The sequence below is a fragment of the Salmo salar genome, chromosome 03 (assembly GCF_965601325.2).
Source record: "Salmo salar chromosome 03, fSalSal1, whole genome shotgun sequence".
In the NCBI taxonomy this organism is placed as follows: Eukaryota; Metazoa; Chordata; class Actinopteri; order Salmoniformes; family Salmonidae; genus Salmo; species Salmo salar.
In genome coordinates this window covers 104,422,501-104,442,595 of record NC_138293.1, presented here as the reverse complement: position 1 = coordinate 104,442,595, position 20,095 = coordinate 104,422,501, and the positions used below count along the sequence as shown (strand labels likewise).

Genomic DNA, 20,095 nt, shown 5'->3' with positions numbered 1-20,095 from the left:
TGTATTAGTGGTTCCAGCTGTTTGTAGTGTAGTATAATACTGTATTCTACTGTGTATTAGTGGTTCCAGCTGTTTGTAGTATAGTATAATACTGTATTCTACTGTGTATTAGTGGTTCCAGCTGTTTGTAGTGTAGTATAATACTGTATTCTACTGTGTATTAGTGGTTCCAGCTGTTTGTAGTGTAGTATAATACTGTATTCTACTGTGTATTAGTGGTACCAGCTGTTTGTAGTATAGTATAATACTGTATTCTACTGTGTATTAGTGGTTCCAGCTGTTTGTAGTGTAGTATAATACTCTATTCTACTGTGTATTAGTGGTTCCAGCTGTTTGTAGTGTAGTATAATACTGTATTCTACTGTGTATTAGTGGTTCCAGCTGTTTATAGTGTAGTATAATACTGTATTCTACTGTGTATTAGTGGTACCAGCTGTTTGTAGTATAATACTCTATTCTACTGTGTATTAGTGGTTCCAGCTGTTTGTAGTGTAGTATAATACTGTATTCTACTGTGTATTAGTGGTTCCAGCTGTTTGTAGTATAGTATAATACTGTATTCTACTGTGTATTAGTGGTTCCAGCTGTTTGTAGTGTAGTATAATACTGTATTCTACTGTGTATTAGTGGTACCAGCTGTTTGTAGTATAGTATAATACTGTATTCTACTGTGTATTAGTGGTTCCAGCTGTTTGTAGTGTAGTATAATACTGTATTCTACTGTGTATTAGTGGTTCCAGCTGTTTATAGTGTAGTATAATACTGTATTCTACTGTGTGTTAGTGGTTCCAGCTGTTTGTAGTGTAGTATAATACTGTATTCTACTGTGTATTAGTGGTTCCAGCTGTTTGTAGTGTAGTATAATACTGTATTCTACTGTGTATTAGTGGTTCCAGCTGTTTGTAGTATAGTATAATACTGTATTCTACTGTGTATTAGTGGTACCAGCTGTTTGTAGTATAGTATAATACTGTATTCTACTGTGTATTAGTGGTTCCAGCTGTTTGTAGTGTAGTATAATACTGTATTCTACTGTGTATTAGTGGTTCCAGCTGTTTGTAGTGTAGTATAATACTGTATTCTACTGTGTATTAGTGGTTCCAGCTGTTTGTAGTGTAGTATAATACTGTATTCTACTGTGTATTAGTGGTTCCAGCTGTTTGTAGTATAGTATAATGCTGTATTCTACTGTGTATTAGTGGTACCAGCTGTTTGTAGTATAGTATAATGCTGTATTCTACTGTGTATTAGTGGTTCCAGCTGTTTGTAGTGTAGTATAATACTGTATTCTACTGTGTATTAGTGGTACCAGCTGTTTGTAGTATAATACTGTATTCTACTGTTTATTAGTGGTTCCATCTGTTTATAGTGTAGTATAATACTGTATTCTACTGTGTATTAGTGGTACCAGCTGTTTGTAGTATAATACTGTATTCTACTGTGTGTTAGTGGTACCAGCTGTTTGTAGTGTAGTATAATACTGTATTCTACTGTGTATTAGTGGTAGCAGCTGTTTGTAGTGTAGTATAATACTGTATTCTACTGTGTATTAGATGTACCAGCTGTTTGTAGTATAATACTCTATTCTACTGTGTATTAGTGGTTCCAGCTGTTTGTAGTGTAGTATAATACTGTATTCTACTGTGTATTAGTGGTTCCAGCTGTTTGTAGTATAGTATAATACTGTATTCTACTGTGTATTAGTGGTTCCAGCTGTTTGTAGTGTAGTATAATACTGTATTCTACTGTGTATTAGTGGTACCAGCTGTTTGTAGTATAGTATAATACTGTATTCTACTGTGTATTAGTGGTTCCAGCTGTTTATAGTGTAGTATAATACTGTATTCTACTGTGTATTAGTGGTTCCATCTGTTTATAGTGTAGTATAATACTGTATTCTACTGTGTATTAGTGGTACCAGCTGTTTGTAGTATAATACTGTATTCTACTGTGTGTTAGTGGTTCCAGCTGTTTGTAGTGTAGTATAATACTGTATTCTACTGTGTATTAGTGGTTCCAGCTGTTTATAGTGTAGTATAATACTGTATTCTACTGTGTATTAGTGGTACCAGCTGTTTGTAGTATAATACTCTATTCTACTGTGTATTAGTGGTTCCAGCTGTTTGTAGTGTAGTATAATACTGTATTCTACTGTGTATTAGTGGTTCCAGCTGTTTGTAGTATAGTATAATACTGTATTCTACTGTGTATTAGTGGTTCCAGCTGTTTGTAGTGTAGTATAATACTGTATTCTACTGTGTATTAGTGGTACCAGCTGTTTGTAGTATAGTATAATACTGTATTCTACTGTGTATTAGTGGTTCCAGCTGTTTGTAGTGTAGTATAATACTGTATTCTACTGTGTATTAGTGGTTCCAGCTGTTTATAGTGTAGTATAATACTGTATTCTACTGTGTGTTAGTGGTTCCAGCTGTTTGTAGTGTAGTATAATACTGTATTCTACTGTGTATTAGTGGTTCCAGCTGTTTGTAGTGTAGTATAATACTGTATTCTACTGTGTATTAGTGGTTCCAGCTGTTTGTAGTATAGTATAATACTGTATTCTACTGTGTATTAGTGGTACCAGCTGTTTGTAGTATAGTATAATACTGTATTCTACTGTGTATTAGTGGTTCCAGCTGTTTGTAGTGTAGTATAATACTGTATTCTACTGTGTATTAGTGGTTCCAGCTGTTTGTAGTGTAGTATAATACTGTATTCTACTGTGTATTAGTGGTTCCAGCTGTTTGTAGTGTAGTATAATACTGTATTCTACTGTGTATTAGTGGTTCCAGCTGTTTGTAGTATAGTATAATGCTGTATTCTACTGTGTATTAGTGGTACCAGCTGTTTGTAGTATAGTATAATGCTGTATTCTACTGTGTATTAGTGGTTCCAGCTGTTTGTAGTGTAGTATAATACTGTATTCTACTGTGTATTAGTGGTACCAGCTGTTTGTAGTATAATACTGTATTCTACTGTTTATTAGTGGTTCCATCTGTTTATAGTGTAGTATAATACTGTATTCTACTGTGTATTAGTGGTACCAGCTGTTTGTAGTATAATACTGTATTCTACTGTGTGTTAGTGGTACCAGCTGTTTGTAGTGTAGTATAATACTGTATTCTACTGTGTATTAGTGGTAGCAGCTGTTTGTAGTGTAGTATAATACTGTATTCTACTGTGTATTAGATGTACCAGCTGTTTGTAGTATAATACTCTATTCTACTGTGTATTAGTGGTTCCAGCTGTTTGTAGTGTAGTATAATACTGTATTCTACTGTGTATTAGTGGTTCCAGCTGTTTGTAGTATAGTATAATACTGTATTCTACTGTGTATTAGTGGTTCCAGCTGTTTGTAGTGTAGTATAATACTGTATTCTACTGTGTATTAGTGGTACCAGCTGTTTGTAGTATAGTATAATACTGTATTCTACTGTGTATTAGTGGTTCCAGCTGTTTATAGTGTAGTATAATACTGTATTCTACTGTGTGTTAGTGGTTCCAGCTGTTTGTAGTGTAGTATAATACTGTATTCTACTGTGTATTAGTGGTTCCAGCTGTTTGTAGTGTAGTATAATACTGTATTCTACTGTGTATTAGTGGTACCAGCTGTTTGTAGTATAGTATAATACTGTATTCTACTGTGTATTAGTGGTTCCAGCTGTTTGTAGTGTAGTATAATACTGTATTCTACTGTGTATTAGTGGTTCCAGCTGTTTGTAGTGTAGTATAATACTGTATTCTACTGTGTATTAGTGGTTCCAGCTGTTTGTAGTGTAGTATAATACTGTATTCTACTGTGTATTAGTGGTTCCAGCTGTTTGTAGTATAGTATAATGCTGTATTCTACTGTGTATTAGTGGTACCAGCTGTTTGTAGTATAGTATAATGCTGTATTCTACTGTGTATTAGTGGTTCCAGCTGTTTGTAGTGTAGTATAATACTGTATTCTACTGTGTATTAGTGGTACCAGCTGTTTGTAGTATAATACTGTATTCTACTGTTTATTAGTGGTTCCATCTGTTTATAGTGTAGTATAATACTGTATTCTACTGTGTATTAGTGGTACCAGCTGTTTGTAGTATAATACTGTATTCTACTGTGTGTTAGTGGTACCAGCTGTTTGTAGTGTAGTATAATACTGTATTCTACTGTGTATTAGTGGTAGCAGCTGTTTGTAGTGTAGTATAATACTGTATTCTACTGTGTATTAGATGTACCAGCTGTTTGTAGTGTAGTATAATACTGTATTCTACTGTGTATTAGTGGTTCCAGCTGTTTGTAGTGTAGTATAATACTGTATTCTACTGTGTATTAGTGGTACCAGCTGTTTGTAGTGTAGTATAATACTGTATTCTACTGTGTATTAGTGGTTCCAGCTGTTTGTAGTATAATACTCTATTCTACTGTGTATTAGTGGTTCCAGCTGTTTGTAGTGTAGTATAATACTGTATTCTACTGTGTATTAGTGGTACCAGCTGTTTGTAGTATAATACTGTATTCTACTGTTTATTAGTGGTTCCATCTGTTTATAGTGTAGTATAATACTGTATTCTACTGTGTATTATTGGTACCAGCTGTTTGTAGTATAATACTGTATTCTACTGTGTATTAGTGGTACCAGCTGTTTGTAGTGTAGTATAATACTGTATTCTACTGTGTATTAGTGGTAGCAGCTGTTTGTAGTGTAGTATAATACTGTATTCTACTGTGTATTAGATGTACCAGCTGTTTGTAGTGTAGTATAATACTGTATTCTACTGTGTATTAGTGGTTCCAGCTGTTTGTAGTGTAGTATAATACTGTATTCTACTGTGTATTAGTGGTACCAGCTGTTTGTAGTGTAGTATTCTACTGTGTATTAGTGGTTCCAGCTGTTTGTAGTATAATACTCTATTCTACTGTGTATTAGTGGTACCAGCTGTTTATAGTGTAGTATAATACTGTATTCTACTGTGTATTAGTGGTACCAGCTGTTTGTAGTGTAGTATAATACTGTATTCTACTGTGTATTAGTGGTTCCAGCTGTTTGTAGTGTAGTATAATACTGTATTCTACTGTGTGTTAGTGGTACCAGCTGTTTGTAATATAGTATAATGCTGTATTCTACTGTGTATTAGTGGTACCAGCTGTTTGTAGTGTAGTATAATACTGTATTCTACTGTGTATTAGTGGTTCCAGCTGTTTGTAGTGTAGTATAATACTCTATTCTACTGTGTATTAGTGGTTCCAGCTGTTTGTAGTGTAGTATAATACTGTATTCTACTGTGTATTAGTGGTTCCAGCTGTTTATAGTGTAGTATAATACTGTATTCTACTGTGTATTAGTGGTACCAGCTGTTTGTAGTATAATACTCTATTCTACTGTGTATTAGTGGTTCCAGCTGTTTGTAGTGTAGTATAATACTGTATTCTACTGTGTATTAGTGGTTCCAGCTGTTTGTAGTGTAGTATAATACTGTATTCTACTGTGTGTTAGTGGTACCAGCTGTTTGTAATATAGTATAATGCTGTATTCTACTGTGTATTAGTGGTACCAGCTGTTTGTAGTGTAGTATAATACTGTATTCTACTGTGTATTAGTGGTTCCAGCTGTTTGTAGTGTAGTATAATACTCTATTCTACTGTGTATTAGTGGTTCCAGCTGTTTGTAGTGTAGTATAATACTGTATTCTACTGTGTATTAGTGGTTCCAGCTGTTTATAGTGTAGTATAATACTGTATTCTACTGTGTATTAGTGGTACCAGCTGTTTGTAGTATAATACTCTATTCTACTGTGTATTAGTGGTTCCAGCTGTTTGTAGTGTAGTATAATACTGTATTCTACTGTGTATTAGTGGTTCCAGCTGTTTGTAGTATAGTATAATACTGTATTCTACTGTGTATTAGTGGTTCCAGCTGTTTGTAGTGTAGTATAATACTGTATTCTACTGTGTATTAGTGGTACCAGTTGTTTGTAGTATAGTATAATACTGTATTCTACTGTGTATTAGTGGTTCCAGCTGTTTGTAGTGTAGTATAATACTGTATTCTACTGTGTATTAGTGGTTCCAGCTGTTTATAGTGTAGTATAATACTGTATTCTACTGTGTGTTAGTGGTTCCAGCTGTTTGTAGTGTAGTATAATACTGTATTCTACTGTGTATTAGTGGTTCCAGCTGTTTGTAGTATAGTATAATACTGTATTCTACTGTGTATTAGTGGTACCAGCTGTTTGTAGTATAGTATAATACTGTATTCTACTGTGTATGAGTGGTTCCATCTGTTTGTAGTGTAGTATAATACTGTATTCTACTGTGTATTAGTGGTTCCAGCTGTTTGTAGTGTAGTATAATACTGTATTCTACTGTGTATTAGTGGTTCCAGCTGTTTGTAGTGTAGTATAATACTGTATTGTACTGTGTATTAGTGGTTCCAGCTGTTTGTAGTGTAGTATAATACTGTATTCTACTGTGTATTAGTGGTTCCAGCTGTTTGTAGTATAGTATAATGCTGTATTCTACTGTGTATTAGTGGTACCAGCTGTTTGTAGTATAGTATAATGCTGTATTCTACTGTGTATTAGTGGTTCCAGCTGTTTGTAGTGTAGTATAATACTGTATTCTACTGTGTATTAGTGGTACCAGCTGTTTGTAGTATAATACTGTATTCTACTGTTTATTAGTGGTTCCATCTGTTTATAGTGTAGTATAATACTGTATTCTACTGTGTATTAGTGGTACCAGCTGTTTGTAGTATAATACTGTATTCTACTGTGTGTTAGTGGTACCAGCTGTTTGTAGTGTAGTATAATACTGTATTCTACTGTGTATTAGTGGTAGCAGCTGTTTGTAGTGTAGTATAATACTGTATTCTACTGTGTATTAGATGTACCAGCTGTTTGTAGTATAATACTCTATTCTACTGTGTATTAGTGGTTCCAGCTGTTTGTAGTGTAGTATAATACTGTATTCTACTGTGTATTAGTGGTTCCAGCTGTTTGTAGTATAATACTGTATTCTACTGTGTATTAGTGGTTCCAGCTGTTTGTAGTGTAGTATAATACTGTATTCTACTGTGTATTAGTTGTACCAGCTGTTTGTAGTATAGTATAATACTGTATTCTACTGTGTATTAGTGGTTCCAGCTGTTTGTAGTGTAGTATAATACTGTATTCTACTGTGTATTAGTGGTTCCAGCTGTTTATAGTGTAGTATAATACTGTATTCTACTGTGTGTTAGTGGTTCCAGCTGTTTGTAGTGTAGTATAATACTGTATTCTACTGTGTATTAGTGGTTCCAGCTGTTTGTAGTGTAGTATAATACTGTATTCTACTGTGTATTAGTGGTACCAGCTGTTTGTAGTATAGTATAATACTGTATTCTACTGTGTATTAGTGGTTCCAGCTGTTTGTAGTGTAGTATAATACTGTATTCTACTGTGTATTAGTGGTTCCAGCTGTTTGTAGTGTAGTATAATACTGTATTCTACTGTGTATTAGTGGTTCCAGCTGTTTGTAGTGTAGTATAATACTGTATTCTACTGTGTATTAGTGGTTCCAGCTGTTTGTAGTATAGTATAATGCTGTATTCTACTGTGTATTAGTGGTACCAGCTGTTTGTAGTATAGTATAATGCTGTATTCTACTGTGTATTAGTGGTTCCAGCTGTTTGTAGTGTAGTATAATACTGTATTCTACTGTGTATTAGTGGTACCAGCTGTTTGTAGTATAATACTGTATTCTACTGTTTATTAGTGGTTCCATCTGTTTATAGTGTAGTATAATACTGTATTCTACTGTGTATTAGTGGTACCAGCTGTTTGTAGTATAATACTGTATTCTACTGTGTGTTAGTGGTACCAGCTGTTTGTAGTGTAGTATAATACTGTATTCTACTGTGTATTAGTGGTAGCAGCTGTTTGTAGTGTAGTATAATACTGTATTCTACTGTGTATTAGATGTACCAGCTGTTTGTAGTGTAGTATAATACTGTATTCTACTGTGTATTAGTGGTTCCAGCTGTTTGTAGTGTAGTATAATACTGTATTCTACTGTGTATTAGTGGTACCAGCTGTTTGTAGTGTAGTATAATACTGTATTCTACTGTGTATTAGTGGTTCCAGCTGTTTGTAGTATAATACTCTATTCTACTGTGTATTAGTGGTTCCAGCTGTTTGTAGTGTAGTATAATACTGTATTCTACTGTGTATTAGTGGTACCAGCTGTTTGTAGTATAATACTGTATTCTACTGTTTATTAGTGGTTCCATCTGTTTATAGTGTAGTATAATACTGTATTCTACTGTGTATTATTGGTACCAGCTGTTTGTAGTATAATACTGTATTCTACTGTGTATTAGTGGTACCAGCTGTTTGTAGTGTAGTATAATACTGTATTCTACTGTGTATTAGTGGTAGCAGCTGTTTGTAGTGTAGTATAATACTGTATTCTACTGTGTATTAGATGTACCAGCTGTTTGTAGTGTAGTATAATACTGTATTCTACTGTGTATTAGTGGTTCCAGCTGTTTGTAGTGTAGTATAATACTGTATTCTACTGTGTATTAGTGGTACCAGCTGTTTGTAGTGTAGTATTCTACTGTGTATTAGTGGTTCCAGCTGTTTGTAGTATAATACTCTATTCTACTGTGTATTAGTGGTACCAGCTGTTTATAGTGTAGTATAATACTGTATTCTACTGTGTATTAGTGGTACCAGCTGTTTGTAGTGTAGTATAATACTGTATTCTACTGTGTATTAGTGGTTCCAGCTGTTTGTAGTGTAGTATAATACTGTATTCTACTGTGTGTTAGTGGTACCAGCTGTTTGTAATATAGTATAATGCTGTATTCTACTGTGTATTAGTGGTACCAGCTGTTTGTAGTGTAGTATAATACTGTATTCTACTGTGTATTAGTGGTTCCAGCTGTTTGTAGTGTAGTATAATACTCTATTCTACTGTGTATTAGTGGTTCCAGCTGTTTGTAGTGTAGTATAATACTGTATTCTACTGTGTATTAGTGGTTCCAGCTGTTTATAGTGTAGTATAATACTGTATTCTACTGTGTATTAGTGGTACCAGCTGTTTGTAGTATAATACTCTATTCTACTGTGTATTAGTGGTTCCAGCTGTTTGTAGTGTAGTATAATACTGTATTCTACTGTGTATTAGTGGTTCCAGCTGTTTGTAGTGTAGTATAATACTGTATTCTACTGTGTGTTAGTGGTACCAGCTGTTTGTAATATAGTATAATGCTGTATTCTACTGTGTATTAGTGGTACCAGCTGTTTGTAGTGTAGTATAATACTGTATTCTACTGTGTATTAGTGGTTCCAGCTGTTTGTAGTGTAGTATAATACTCTATTCTACTGTGTATTAGTGGTTCCAGCTGTTTGTAGTGTAGTATAATACTGTATTCTACTGTGTATTAGTGGTTCCAGCTGTTTATAGTGTAGTATAATACTGTATTCTACTGTGTATTAGTGGTACCAGCTGTTTGTAGTATAATACTCTATTCTACTGTGTATTAGTGGTTCCAGCTGTTTGTAGTGTAGTATAATACTGTATTCTACTGTGTATTAGTGGTTCCAGCTGTTTGTAGTATAGTATAATACTGTATTCTACTGTGTATTAGTGGTTCCAGCTGTTTGTAGTGTAGTATAATACTGTATTCTACTGTGTATTAGTGGTACCAGCTGTTTGTAGTATAGTATAATACTGTATTCTACTGTGTATTAGTGGTTCCAGCTGTTTGTAGTGTAGTATAATACTGTATTCTACTGTGTATTAGTGGTTCCAGCTGTTTATAGTGTAGTATAATACTGTATTCTACTGTGTGTTAGTGGTTCCAGCTGTTTGTAGTGTAGTATAATACTGTATTCTACTGTGTATTAGTGGTTCCAGCTGTTTGTAGTATAGTATAATACTGTATTCTACTGTGTATTAGTGGTACCAGCTGTTTGTAGTATAGTATAATACTGTATTCTACTGTGTATGAGTGGTTCCATCTGTTTGTAGTGTAGTATAATACTGTATTCTACTGTGTATTAGTGGTTCCAGCTGTTTGTAGTGTAGTATAATACTGTATTGTACTGTGTATTAGTGGTTCCAGCTGTTTGTAGTGTAGTATAATACTGTATTCTACTGTGTATTAGTGGTTCCAGCTGTTTGTAGTATAGTATAATGCTGTATTCTACTGTGTATTAGTGGTACCAGCTGTTTGTAGTATAGTATAATGCTGTATTCTACTGTGTATTAGTGGTTCCAGCTGTTTGTAGTGTAGTATAATACTGTATTCTACTGTGTATTAGTGGTACCAGCTGTTTGTAGTATAATACTGTATTCTACTGTTTATTAGTGGTTCCATCTGTTTATAGTGTAGTATAATACTGTATTCTACTGTGTATTAGTGGTACCAGCTGTTTGTAGTATAATACTGTATTCTACTGTGTGTTAGTGGTACCAGCTGTTTGTAGTGTAGTATAATACTGTATTCTACTGTGTATTAGTGGTAGCAGCTGTTTGTAGTGTAGTATAATACTGTATTCTACTGTGTATTAGATGTACCAGCTGTTTGTAGTATAATACTCTATTCTACTGTGTATTAGTGGTTCCAGCTGTTTGTAGTGTAGTATAATACTGTATTCTACTGTGTATTAGTGGTTCCAGCTGTTTGTAGTATAATACTGTATTCTACTGTGTATTAGTGGTTCCAGCTGTTTGTAGTGTAGTATAATACTGTATTCTACTGTGTATTAGTTGTACAAGCTGTTTGTAGTATAGTATAATACTGTATTCTACTGTGTATTAGTGGTTCCAGCTGTTTGTAGTGTAGTATAATACTGTATTCTACTGTGTATTAGTGGTTCCAGCTGTTTATAGTGTAGTATAATACTGTATTCTACTGTGTGTTAGTGGTTCCAGCTGTTTGTAGTGTAGTATAATACTGTATTCTACTGTGTATTAGTGGTTCCAGCTGTTTGTAGTGTAGTATAATACTGTATTCTACTGTGTATTAGTGGTACCAGCTGTTTGTAGTATAGTATAATACTGTATTCTACTGTGTATTAGTGGTTCCAGCTGTTTGTAGTGTAGTATAATACTGTATTCTACTGTGTATTAGTGGTTCCAGCTGTTTGTAGTGTAGTATAATACTGTATTCTACTGTGTATTAGTGGTTCCAGCTGTTTGTAGTGTAGTATAATACTGTATTCTACTGTGTATTAGTGGTTCCAGCTGTTTGTAGTATAGTATAATGCTGTATTCTACTGTGTATTAGTGGTACCAGCTGTTTGTAGTATAGTATAATGCTGTATTCTACTGTGTATTAGTGGTTCCAGCTGTTTGTAGTGTAGTATAATACTGTATTCTACTGTGTATTAGTGGTACCAGCTGTTTGTAGTATAATACTGTATTCTACTGTTTATTAGTGGTTCCATCTGTTTATAGTGTAGTATAATACTGTATTCTACTGTGTATTAGTGGTACCAGCTGTTTGTAGTATAATACTGTATTCTACTGTGTGTTAGTGGTACCAGCTGTTTGTAGTGTAGTATAATACTGTATTCTACTGTGTATTAGTGGTAGCAGCTGTTTGTAGTGTAGTATAATACTGTATTCTACTGTGTATTAGATGTACCAGCTGTTTGTAGTGTAGTATAATACTGTATTCTACTGTGTATTAGTGGTTCCAGCTGTTTGTAGTGTAGTATAATACTGTATTCTACTGTGTATTAGTGGTACCAGCTGTTTGTAGTGTAGTATAATACTGTATTCTACTGTGTATTAGTGGTTCCAGCTGTTTGTAGTATAATACTCTATTCTACTGTGTATTAGTGGTTCCAGCTGTTTGTAGTGTAGTATAATACTGTATTCTACTGTGTATTAGTGGTACCAGCTGTTTGTAGTATAATACTGTATTCTACTGTTTATTAGTGGTTCCATCTGTTTATAGTGTAGTATAATACTGTATTCTACTGTGTATTATTGGTACCAGCTGTTTGTAGTATAATACTGTATTCTACTGTGTATTAGTGGTACCAGCTGTTTGTAGTGTAGTATAATACTGTATTCTACTGTGTATTAGTGGTAGCAGCTGTTTGTAGTGTAGTATAATACTGTATTCTACTGTGTATTAGATGTACCAGCTGTTTGTAGTGTAGTATAATACTGTATTCTACTGTGTATTAGTGGTTCCAGCTGTTTGTAGTGTAGTATAATACTGTATTCTACTGTGTATTAGTGGTACCAGCTGTTTGTAGTGTAGTATTCTACTGTGTATTAGTGGTTCCAGCTGTTTGTAGTATAATACTCTATTCTACTGTGTATTAGTGGTACCAGCTGTTTATAGTGTAGTATAATACTGTATTCTACTGTGTATTAGTGGTACCAGCTGTTTGTAGTGTAGTATAATACTGTATTCTACTGTGTATTAGTGGTTCCAGCTGTTTGTAGTGTAGTATAATACTGTATTCTACTGTGTGTTAGTGGTACCAGCTGTTTGTAGTGTAGTATAATACTGTATTCTACTGTGTATTAGTGGTACCAGCTGTTTGTAGTATAATACTGTATTCTACTGTGTATTAGTGGTACCAGCTGTTTGTAGTGTAGTATAATATTGTATTCTACTGTGTATTAGTGGTACCAGCTGTTTGTAGTATAATATTGTATTCTACTGTGTGTTTCCAGCTGTTTGTAGTATAGTATAATACTGTATTCTACTGTGTATTAGTGGTTCCAACTGTTTGTAGTATAGTATAATACTGTATTCTACTGTGTATTAGTGGTTCCAGCTGTTTGTAGTGTAGTATAATCTGTATTCTACTGTGTATTAGTGGTACCAGCTGTTTGTAGTATAATGCTGTATTCTACTGTGTATTAGTGGTTCCAGCTGTTTGTAGTATAATACTGTATTCTACTGTGTATTAGTGGTACCAGCTGTTTGTAGTGTAGTATAATACTGTATTCTACTGTGTATTAGTGGTTCCAGCTGTTTGTAGTGTAGTATAATACTGTATTCTACTGTGTATTAGTGGTACCAGCTGTTTGTATAATGTCTCTGGTCTGAAACATCTCATGTATTTATCTCTACTAGATTATAATGTCTCCGTCTGAATCATCTCTTGTATTTATCTCTACTAGATTATAATGTCTCTGGTCTGAAACATCTCTTGTATTTATCTCTACTAGATTACAATGTCTCCGACTGAAACATCTCTTGTATTTATCTCAACTAGAATATAATGTCTCCGTCTGAAACATCTCTTGTATTTATCTCTACTAGATTATAATGTCTCCGGTCGGAAACATCTCTTGTATTTATCTCAACTAGAATATAATGTCTCCGTCTGAATCATCTCTTGTATTTATCTCTACTAGAATATAATGTCTCCGTCTGAATCATCTCTTGTATTTATCTCTACTAGATTATAATGTCTCCGGTCTGAAACATCTCTTGTATTTATCTCAACTAGAATATAATGTCTCCGTCTGAATCATCTCTTGTATTTATCTCAACTAGAATATAATGTCTCCGCCTGAATCATCTCTTGTATTTATCTCTACTAGCATCCCTTGCTTCCAGTTTAGCTTTTAGTTTTAGTACAGCGAGGGGGTTAATATAAACCTCGCTTGTCTCTGTCTGTCCTCCAGCCTCGGAAACAGTGTTTCACTTTCATTCCAGGTTCAATGTTTGACATGACTTAGTTAGCTGATGTTATCCAGCATGCTTAGCAACCGTTGTGTTTAGAATGGAGGATGGAGTCCTTGGGCATAAATAATGAATGACTGGGTCTTTAAGCAACATGACTAAAATAACTTAACAAATAATTTTTTTTTTATCTTCTGGTGAAAGAATGACATTTTTATGAATACATTTTTATCAAAATAAATTTTTAATGAAAATATGTAATTAATTCATTGTTATTTGAATATGTTGGTAACATTTTTATAAAAACAATAAGGCACAAGAGGCAGTGCTGTATCGTGAATACATTCACAGGTAAGAGGCAGTGCTGTATGATGATGACATTCACAGGTAAGAGGCAGTGCTGTATGATGATGACATTCACAGGTAAGAGGCAGTGCTGTATCGTGATGACAGTCACAGGTAAGAGGCAGTGCTGTATGATGATGACAGTCACAGGTAAGAGGCAGTGCTGTATGGTGATGACAGTCACAGGTAAGAGGCAGTGCTGTATCGTGATGACAGTCACAGGTAAGAGGCAGTGCTGTATGGTGATGACAGTCACAGGTAAGAGGAGAACAACTCCATACAGCACTGCCTCTTACCTGTGACTGTCATCACCATACAGCACTGCCTCTTACCTGTGACTGTCATCACGATACAGCACTGCCTCTTACCTGTGACTGTCATCACCATACAGCACTGCCTCTTACCTGTGACTGTGTTCACGATACAGCACTGCCTCTTACCTGTGACTGTGTTCACGATACAGCACTGCCTCTTACCTGTGACTGTCATCATCATACAGCACTGCCTCTTACCTGTGACTGTATTCACGATACAGCACTGCCTCTTACCTGTGACTGTCATCACGATACAGCACTGCCTCTTACCTGTGACTGATTGCTTAATTATTACCGTTACATTTTTCAATACTTGTTTCCGATTGGCTCTGAAGGGCATTCTAGATTGTGCGTTATGTCCCCCTGTAATCCACGGCATAATTCAGTAGCTATGAAGTTCGTTCTTATTCCGTGTCCTGTGTTTGAGCTGCTGCTGAAAGCAAAAGTTGAATTGAAAACTTTATTTGGCATTTTGTCGAGTATGATTTTCATTAATAGCGAGCTACTGTTGGCTGATGGTTCGCTTAGCAAAGCTGGCAGGTGAGTTTATCTAGTAAACTCGCAAGGCAACTACCGTAGTTTATCTAGTAAACTCGCTAGTGATTTCAGTGGATGTTGAAGACATTTCTACCAGGAAAATGAACACATTTCTACCAGGAAAATAAAGACATTTCTACCAGGAAAATGAACACATTTCTACCACCAAATTAACATATTTCTACCAGCAAAATGTGTTAAATTATAGACTTGGTTATGAGTGAGATAATAAACTCTGGGATCCGTTGCGTTCTCCGTAAAATAATGCTCCGTGGAAAGTTAGCACCGCTGTCGCGTCGTTGAACACATCTTAGGCGCTTGTTGATGATCCCTTACATACAACCTACTATAATACACTGTAGTCCTTCAATGGATACTTCGCGATTTTGGCGATGAGGCCCTTCTAACTACTACACGAGTCAGATGAACTTGTGGATACCCTTCTAATGTCTAAAATCCCAACGTATCCCTTTAACCGCTGGTCTCCACGTGGTTACAGCAGCGTTAATGCTGACCTATCCCTTTAACCGCTGGTCTCCACGTGGTTACAGCAGCGTTAATGCTGACCTATCCCTTTAACCGCTGGTCTCCACGTGGTTACAGCAGCGTTAATGCTGACCTATCCCTTTAACCGCTGGTCTCCACGTGATTACAGCAGCGTTAATACTGGAGATACTGTAGTGTGTGTGTTGTCTGTATTCAGTAGGCCACGTCTCAGCGTATAGACCCTTAACCGCTGGTCTCCACGTGATTACAGCAGCGTTAATACTGGAGATACTGTAGTGTGTGTGTTGTCTGTATTCAGTAGGCCACGTCTCAGCGTATAGACCCTTAACCGCTGGTCTCCACGTGGTTACAGCAGCGTTAATACTGGAGATACTGTAGTGTGTGTGTTGTCTGTATTCAGTAGGCCACGTCTCAGCGTATAGACCCTTAACCGCTGGTCTCCACGTGATTACAGCAGCGTTAATACTGGAGATACTGTAGTGTGTGTGTTGTCTGTATTCAGTAGGCCACGTCTCAGCGTATAGACCCTTAACCGCTGGTCTCCACGTGGTTCGAGCACGTGTCCATGATGGTGATCCTCCTGAACTGTGTGACTTTGGGGTTGTACCAACCCTGTGAAGACGTCACCTGTCAGGCAGAGTGGTGCCTCGTGCTACAGGTAGGTACTGCCTTGACCCTCTCACCTCTCACCTATAACCTCTCACCGCTCAGCCCTCACCTCTCAGCCCTCACCTATAACCTCTCACCCCTCACCTATAACCCCTCACCTCTCACCCTTCACCCCTCACCTCTCAGCCCTCACCTCTCACCTATAACCTCTCACCCCTCACCCCTCACCTCTCACCTCTCACCTCTCACCTCTCAGCCCTCACCTATAACCTCTCAGCCCTCACCTATAACCTCTCACCTCTCACCCCTCTCACCTCTCACCTCTCAGCCCTCACCTCTCACCTCTCTCACCTCTCAGCCCTCACCTATAACCTCTCAGCCCTCACCTATAACCTCTCACCTCTCACCCCTCTCACCTCTCAGCCCTCACCTATAACCTCTCAGCCCTCACCTATAACCTCTCAGCCCTCACCTATAACCTCTCAGCCCTCACCTATAACCTCTCAGCCCTCACCTATAACCTCTCAGCCCTCACCTATAACCTCTCAGCCCTCACCTATAACCTCTCAGCCCTCACCTATAACCTCTCAGCCCTCACCTATAACCTCTCACCTCTCAGCCCTCACCTATAACCTCTCAGCCCTCACCTATAACCTCTCAGCCCTCACCTATAACCTCTCAGCCCTCACCTATAACCTCTCAGCCCTCACCTATAACCTCTCAGCTTTCACCTTGATGACTGTGTCTTTGTCTGTTCTAGGTGTTTGATGACTGTATCTTTGCGTTTTTCGCGGTCGAGATGGTCATTAAGATGGTGGCTCTGGGGATCTTCGGTTCTAAGTGTTACCTTGGCGACACCTGGAACCGACTGGACTTCTTCATCGTCATGGCAGGGTGAGTGTTCTATTCCCACAATGCAGGGGGTTAGCTTGGGGGTTAGGGACAAGAGAACATCAAAATAGAATATATAGAACCTTCTCTAGGTTCTATGTTTGATGCAAGAGACATCCACAGGGACGTTCCTTAAGAACCTTCTAGATTCTATTTTTGATGCAAGAGAACCTTCTCTAGATTAAGAACCTTCTCTAGGTTCTATGTTTGATGCAAGAGACATTCCTTTAGAACCTTCTCTAGGTTCTATGTTTGATGCAAGAGACATTCCTTAAGAACCTTCTCTAGGTTCTATGTTTGATGCAAGAGACATTCCTTTAGAACCTTCTCTAGGTTCTATGTTTGATGCAAGAGGCATTCCTGAAGAACCTTCTCTAGGTTCTATGTTTGATGCAAGAGACATTCCTTAAGAACCTTCTCTAGGTTCTATGTTTGATGCAAGAGACATTCCTGAAGAACCTTCTCTAGGTTCTATGTTTGATGCAAGAGACATCCACAGAGACGTTCCTTAAGAATCGTCTGCTGCTAAAGTATTTTTTATATATTTTTTTTAAATGTAACCTTTATTTAGCCAGGGCAAGTCAGATTTAAGAACAAAATTCTTATTTACAATGACGGGCCAATCCCGGCCAATCCCCATACGACGCTGGGCCAATTGTGCGGCGGCCCTATGGGGACTCCCAATCACGGCCCGGATGTGATGCAGCCTGTGTTGGGTTGGAGTTTGGAGCCTGCTGGGAGAAAACACACTTTCAATGTCACTGTTTCAGCAAGGAGAAAAGTGCGTGTGTGTGTGTGTGTGTGTGTGTGTGTGTGTGTGTGTGTGTGTGTGTGTGTGTGTGTGTGTGTGTGTGTGTGTGTGTGTAAGAGTCGTTAAATAAGCAGACAGCAGCGGTCACCTCAGACACAAAGCATTACCCCTTTACTCACCATAAGGTACACACACACACACACACACACACACACACACACACACACACACACACACACACACACACACACACACACACACACACACACACACACACACACACACACACACACACACACACACACAGTCAAAGCCACAGGGTAGGTTATCTGCACCATGACAAACACAGAGAGGACTAGTGAGTCAGATGTATTCCCTTTTAGGGGCTGACAGGATTTGATGTTGCTTGTTTTGTGGGTAGTTTTGTTAGGAGACGTCAGAGTGAAAGTAACATCGGGTCTAATTAGTAAAGATATGTCTTTTACCCTTTTTAATATGTGACGTACCTGTTAAATAGAAGCAGTCCTAATGTTTTTTGGTCCGATTAGTCAAACAAATCCCCTTAGAAGACTCCGTAGGCTACCAGTTCATCCCCTCTAAAATAATCCCATCATCCAACAGAACACTGACATATCGAACACCAGAAAGCGTAAGGACATTTACCCTGGACAGGGACCACTTTTTTATAACCGGGTAAAAATATATATATATATTTATATATATATATAAATAAATAGTAAGCCTCATGTAGATATTTTTCTTCTTATAATTTCCCGAACATTTGGTAGGCTATTTGTTAGTCAACTTATCTATAGATACAGTGAGGGGAAAAAAGTATTTGATCCCCTGCTGATTTTGTACGTTTGCCCACTGACAAAGAAAGGATCAGTCTATAATTTTAATGGTTTATTTGAACAGTGAGAGACAGAATAACAACAAAAAAATCCAGAAAAAACACGTCAAAATTTTTTTATACATTTATTGGCTTTTTAATGAGGGAAATAAGTATTATTTATATTATTATATATATATATATATATTTATACTATATTATTATATTATTAGCCCCAGTATCTGTGCTTTTTAGAGATGTCGACGATGAACATAGGATGTGTCTCGTCTCTAACGCCCCGAGGAAGTATCGATTCAAACTCCACCTATTCGACAGCTCTGTAAGCGTTATACTGTCATAATACAGCTCGTTAGTCAGCAAATATGGACTTTGGCCGAGCTACTATCCGGTAGGTACTTCCAAAACAGGTCTGAAATTAAATAAGAAATAGCAACTGAAAGAAAAGAAAAAAATGCCTCTTCAGCATCGCCAATGTATTGAGCTGTTGTTGACTTCCTGTTTGTAGGTGCAGAAATAGACATTTGTTTCAGTTGTTGACTTCCTGTCCTGTGAGAGGCAGTGAGGTTAAGGTGCTGTCTGGAATCCTGGCAGGTGAGTGATTGGCTGGTGAAGAAATAGACATTTGTTTCAGTTGTTGACTTCCTGTCCTGTGCGAGGCAGTGGGAGTGCGTACAGGCCGTAACTGGAGTAAATGAAGATAGTTTCTCAGCGAAACAGGGACATCTCTATAGCACAGAGACTGGAGGCAGGCTACATGCCCTTAGCCTACTTGATACAGTGTCCAGACTTCAGTTAATATTATAATAGACTACAGTCAGTGTCCAGACTTCAGTTAATATTATAATAGGCTACAGTCAGTGTCCAGACTTCAGTTAATATTATAATAGACTACAGTCAGTGTCCAGACTTCAGTTAATATTATAATAGACTACAGTCAGTGTCCAGACTTCAGTTAATATTATAATAGACTACAGTCAGTGTCCAGACTTCAGTTAATATTATAATAGACTACAGTCAGTGTCCAGACTTCAGTTAATATTATAATAGACTACAGTCAGTGTCCAGACTTCAGTTTATATTATAATAGACTACATGAGGTCTACAGTCAGTGTCCAGACTTCAGTTTATATTATAATAGACTACAGTCAGTGTCCAGAATTCAGTTTATATTATAATAGACTACAGTCAGTGTCCAGACTTCAGTTAATATTATAATAGACTACATGAGGTCTACAGTCAGTGTCCAGACTTCAGTTAATATTATAATAGACTACAGTCAGTGTCCAGACTTCAGTTTATATTATAATAGACTACAGTCAGTGTCCAGACTTCAGTTAATATTATAATAGACTACAGTCAGTGTCCAGACTTCAGTTTATATTATAATAGACTACATGAGGTCTACAGTCAGTGTCCAGACTTCAGTTAATATTATAATAGGCTACAGTCAGTGTCCAGACTTCAGTTAATATTATAATAGACTACAGTCAGTGTCCAGACTTCAGTTAATATTATAATAGGCTACAGTCAGTGTCCAGACTTCAGTTAATATTATAATAGACTACAGTCAGTGTCCAGACTTCAGTTAATATTATAATAGACTACAGTCAGTGTCCAGACTTCAGTTAATATTATAATAGACTACAGTCAGTGTC

At 36.7% G+C, this 20,095-nt stretch overlaps 1 protein-coding gene across 1 annotated transcript in view; it reads left to right on the top strand.

Annotated features, from left to right (window-relative positions):
• LOC106595197 (voltage-dependent T-type calcium channel subunit alpha-1H) overlaps positions 1 to 20,095 on the top strand; it is a 172,719-nt gene that overhangs the window by 32,411 nt on the left and 120,213 nt on the right. Inside the window, exons 3-4 of the mRNA XM_082973147.1 lie at positions 15,883 to 15,994; positions 16,706 to 16,839. Coding sequence (XP_082829273.1) covers positions 15,883 to 15,994; positions 16,706 to 16,839 — 246 coding nt within the window. The remainder of the gene's footprint in view (positions 1 to 15,882; positions 15,995 to 16,705; positions 16,840 to 20,095) is intronic.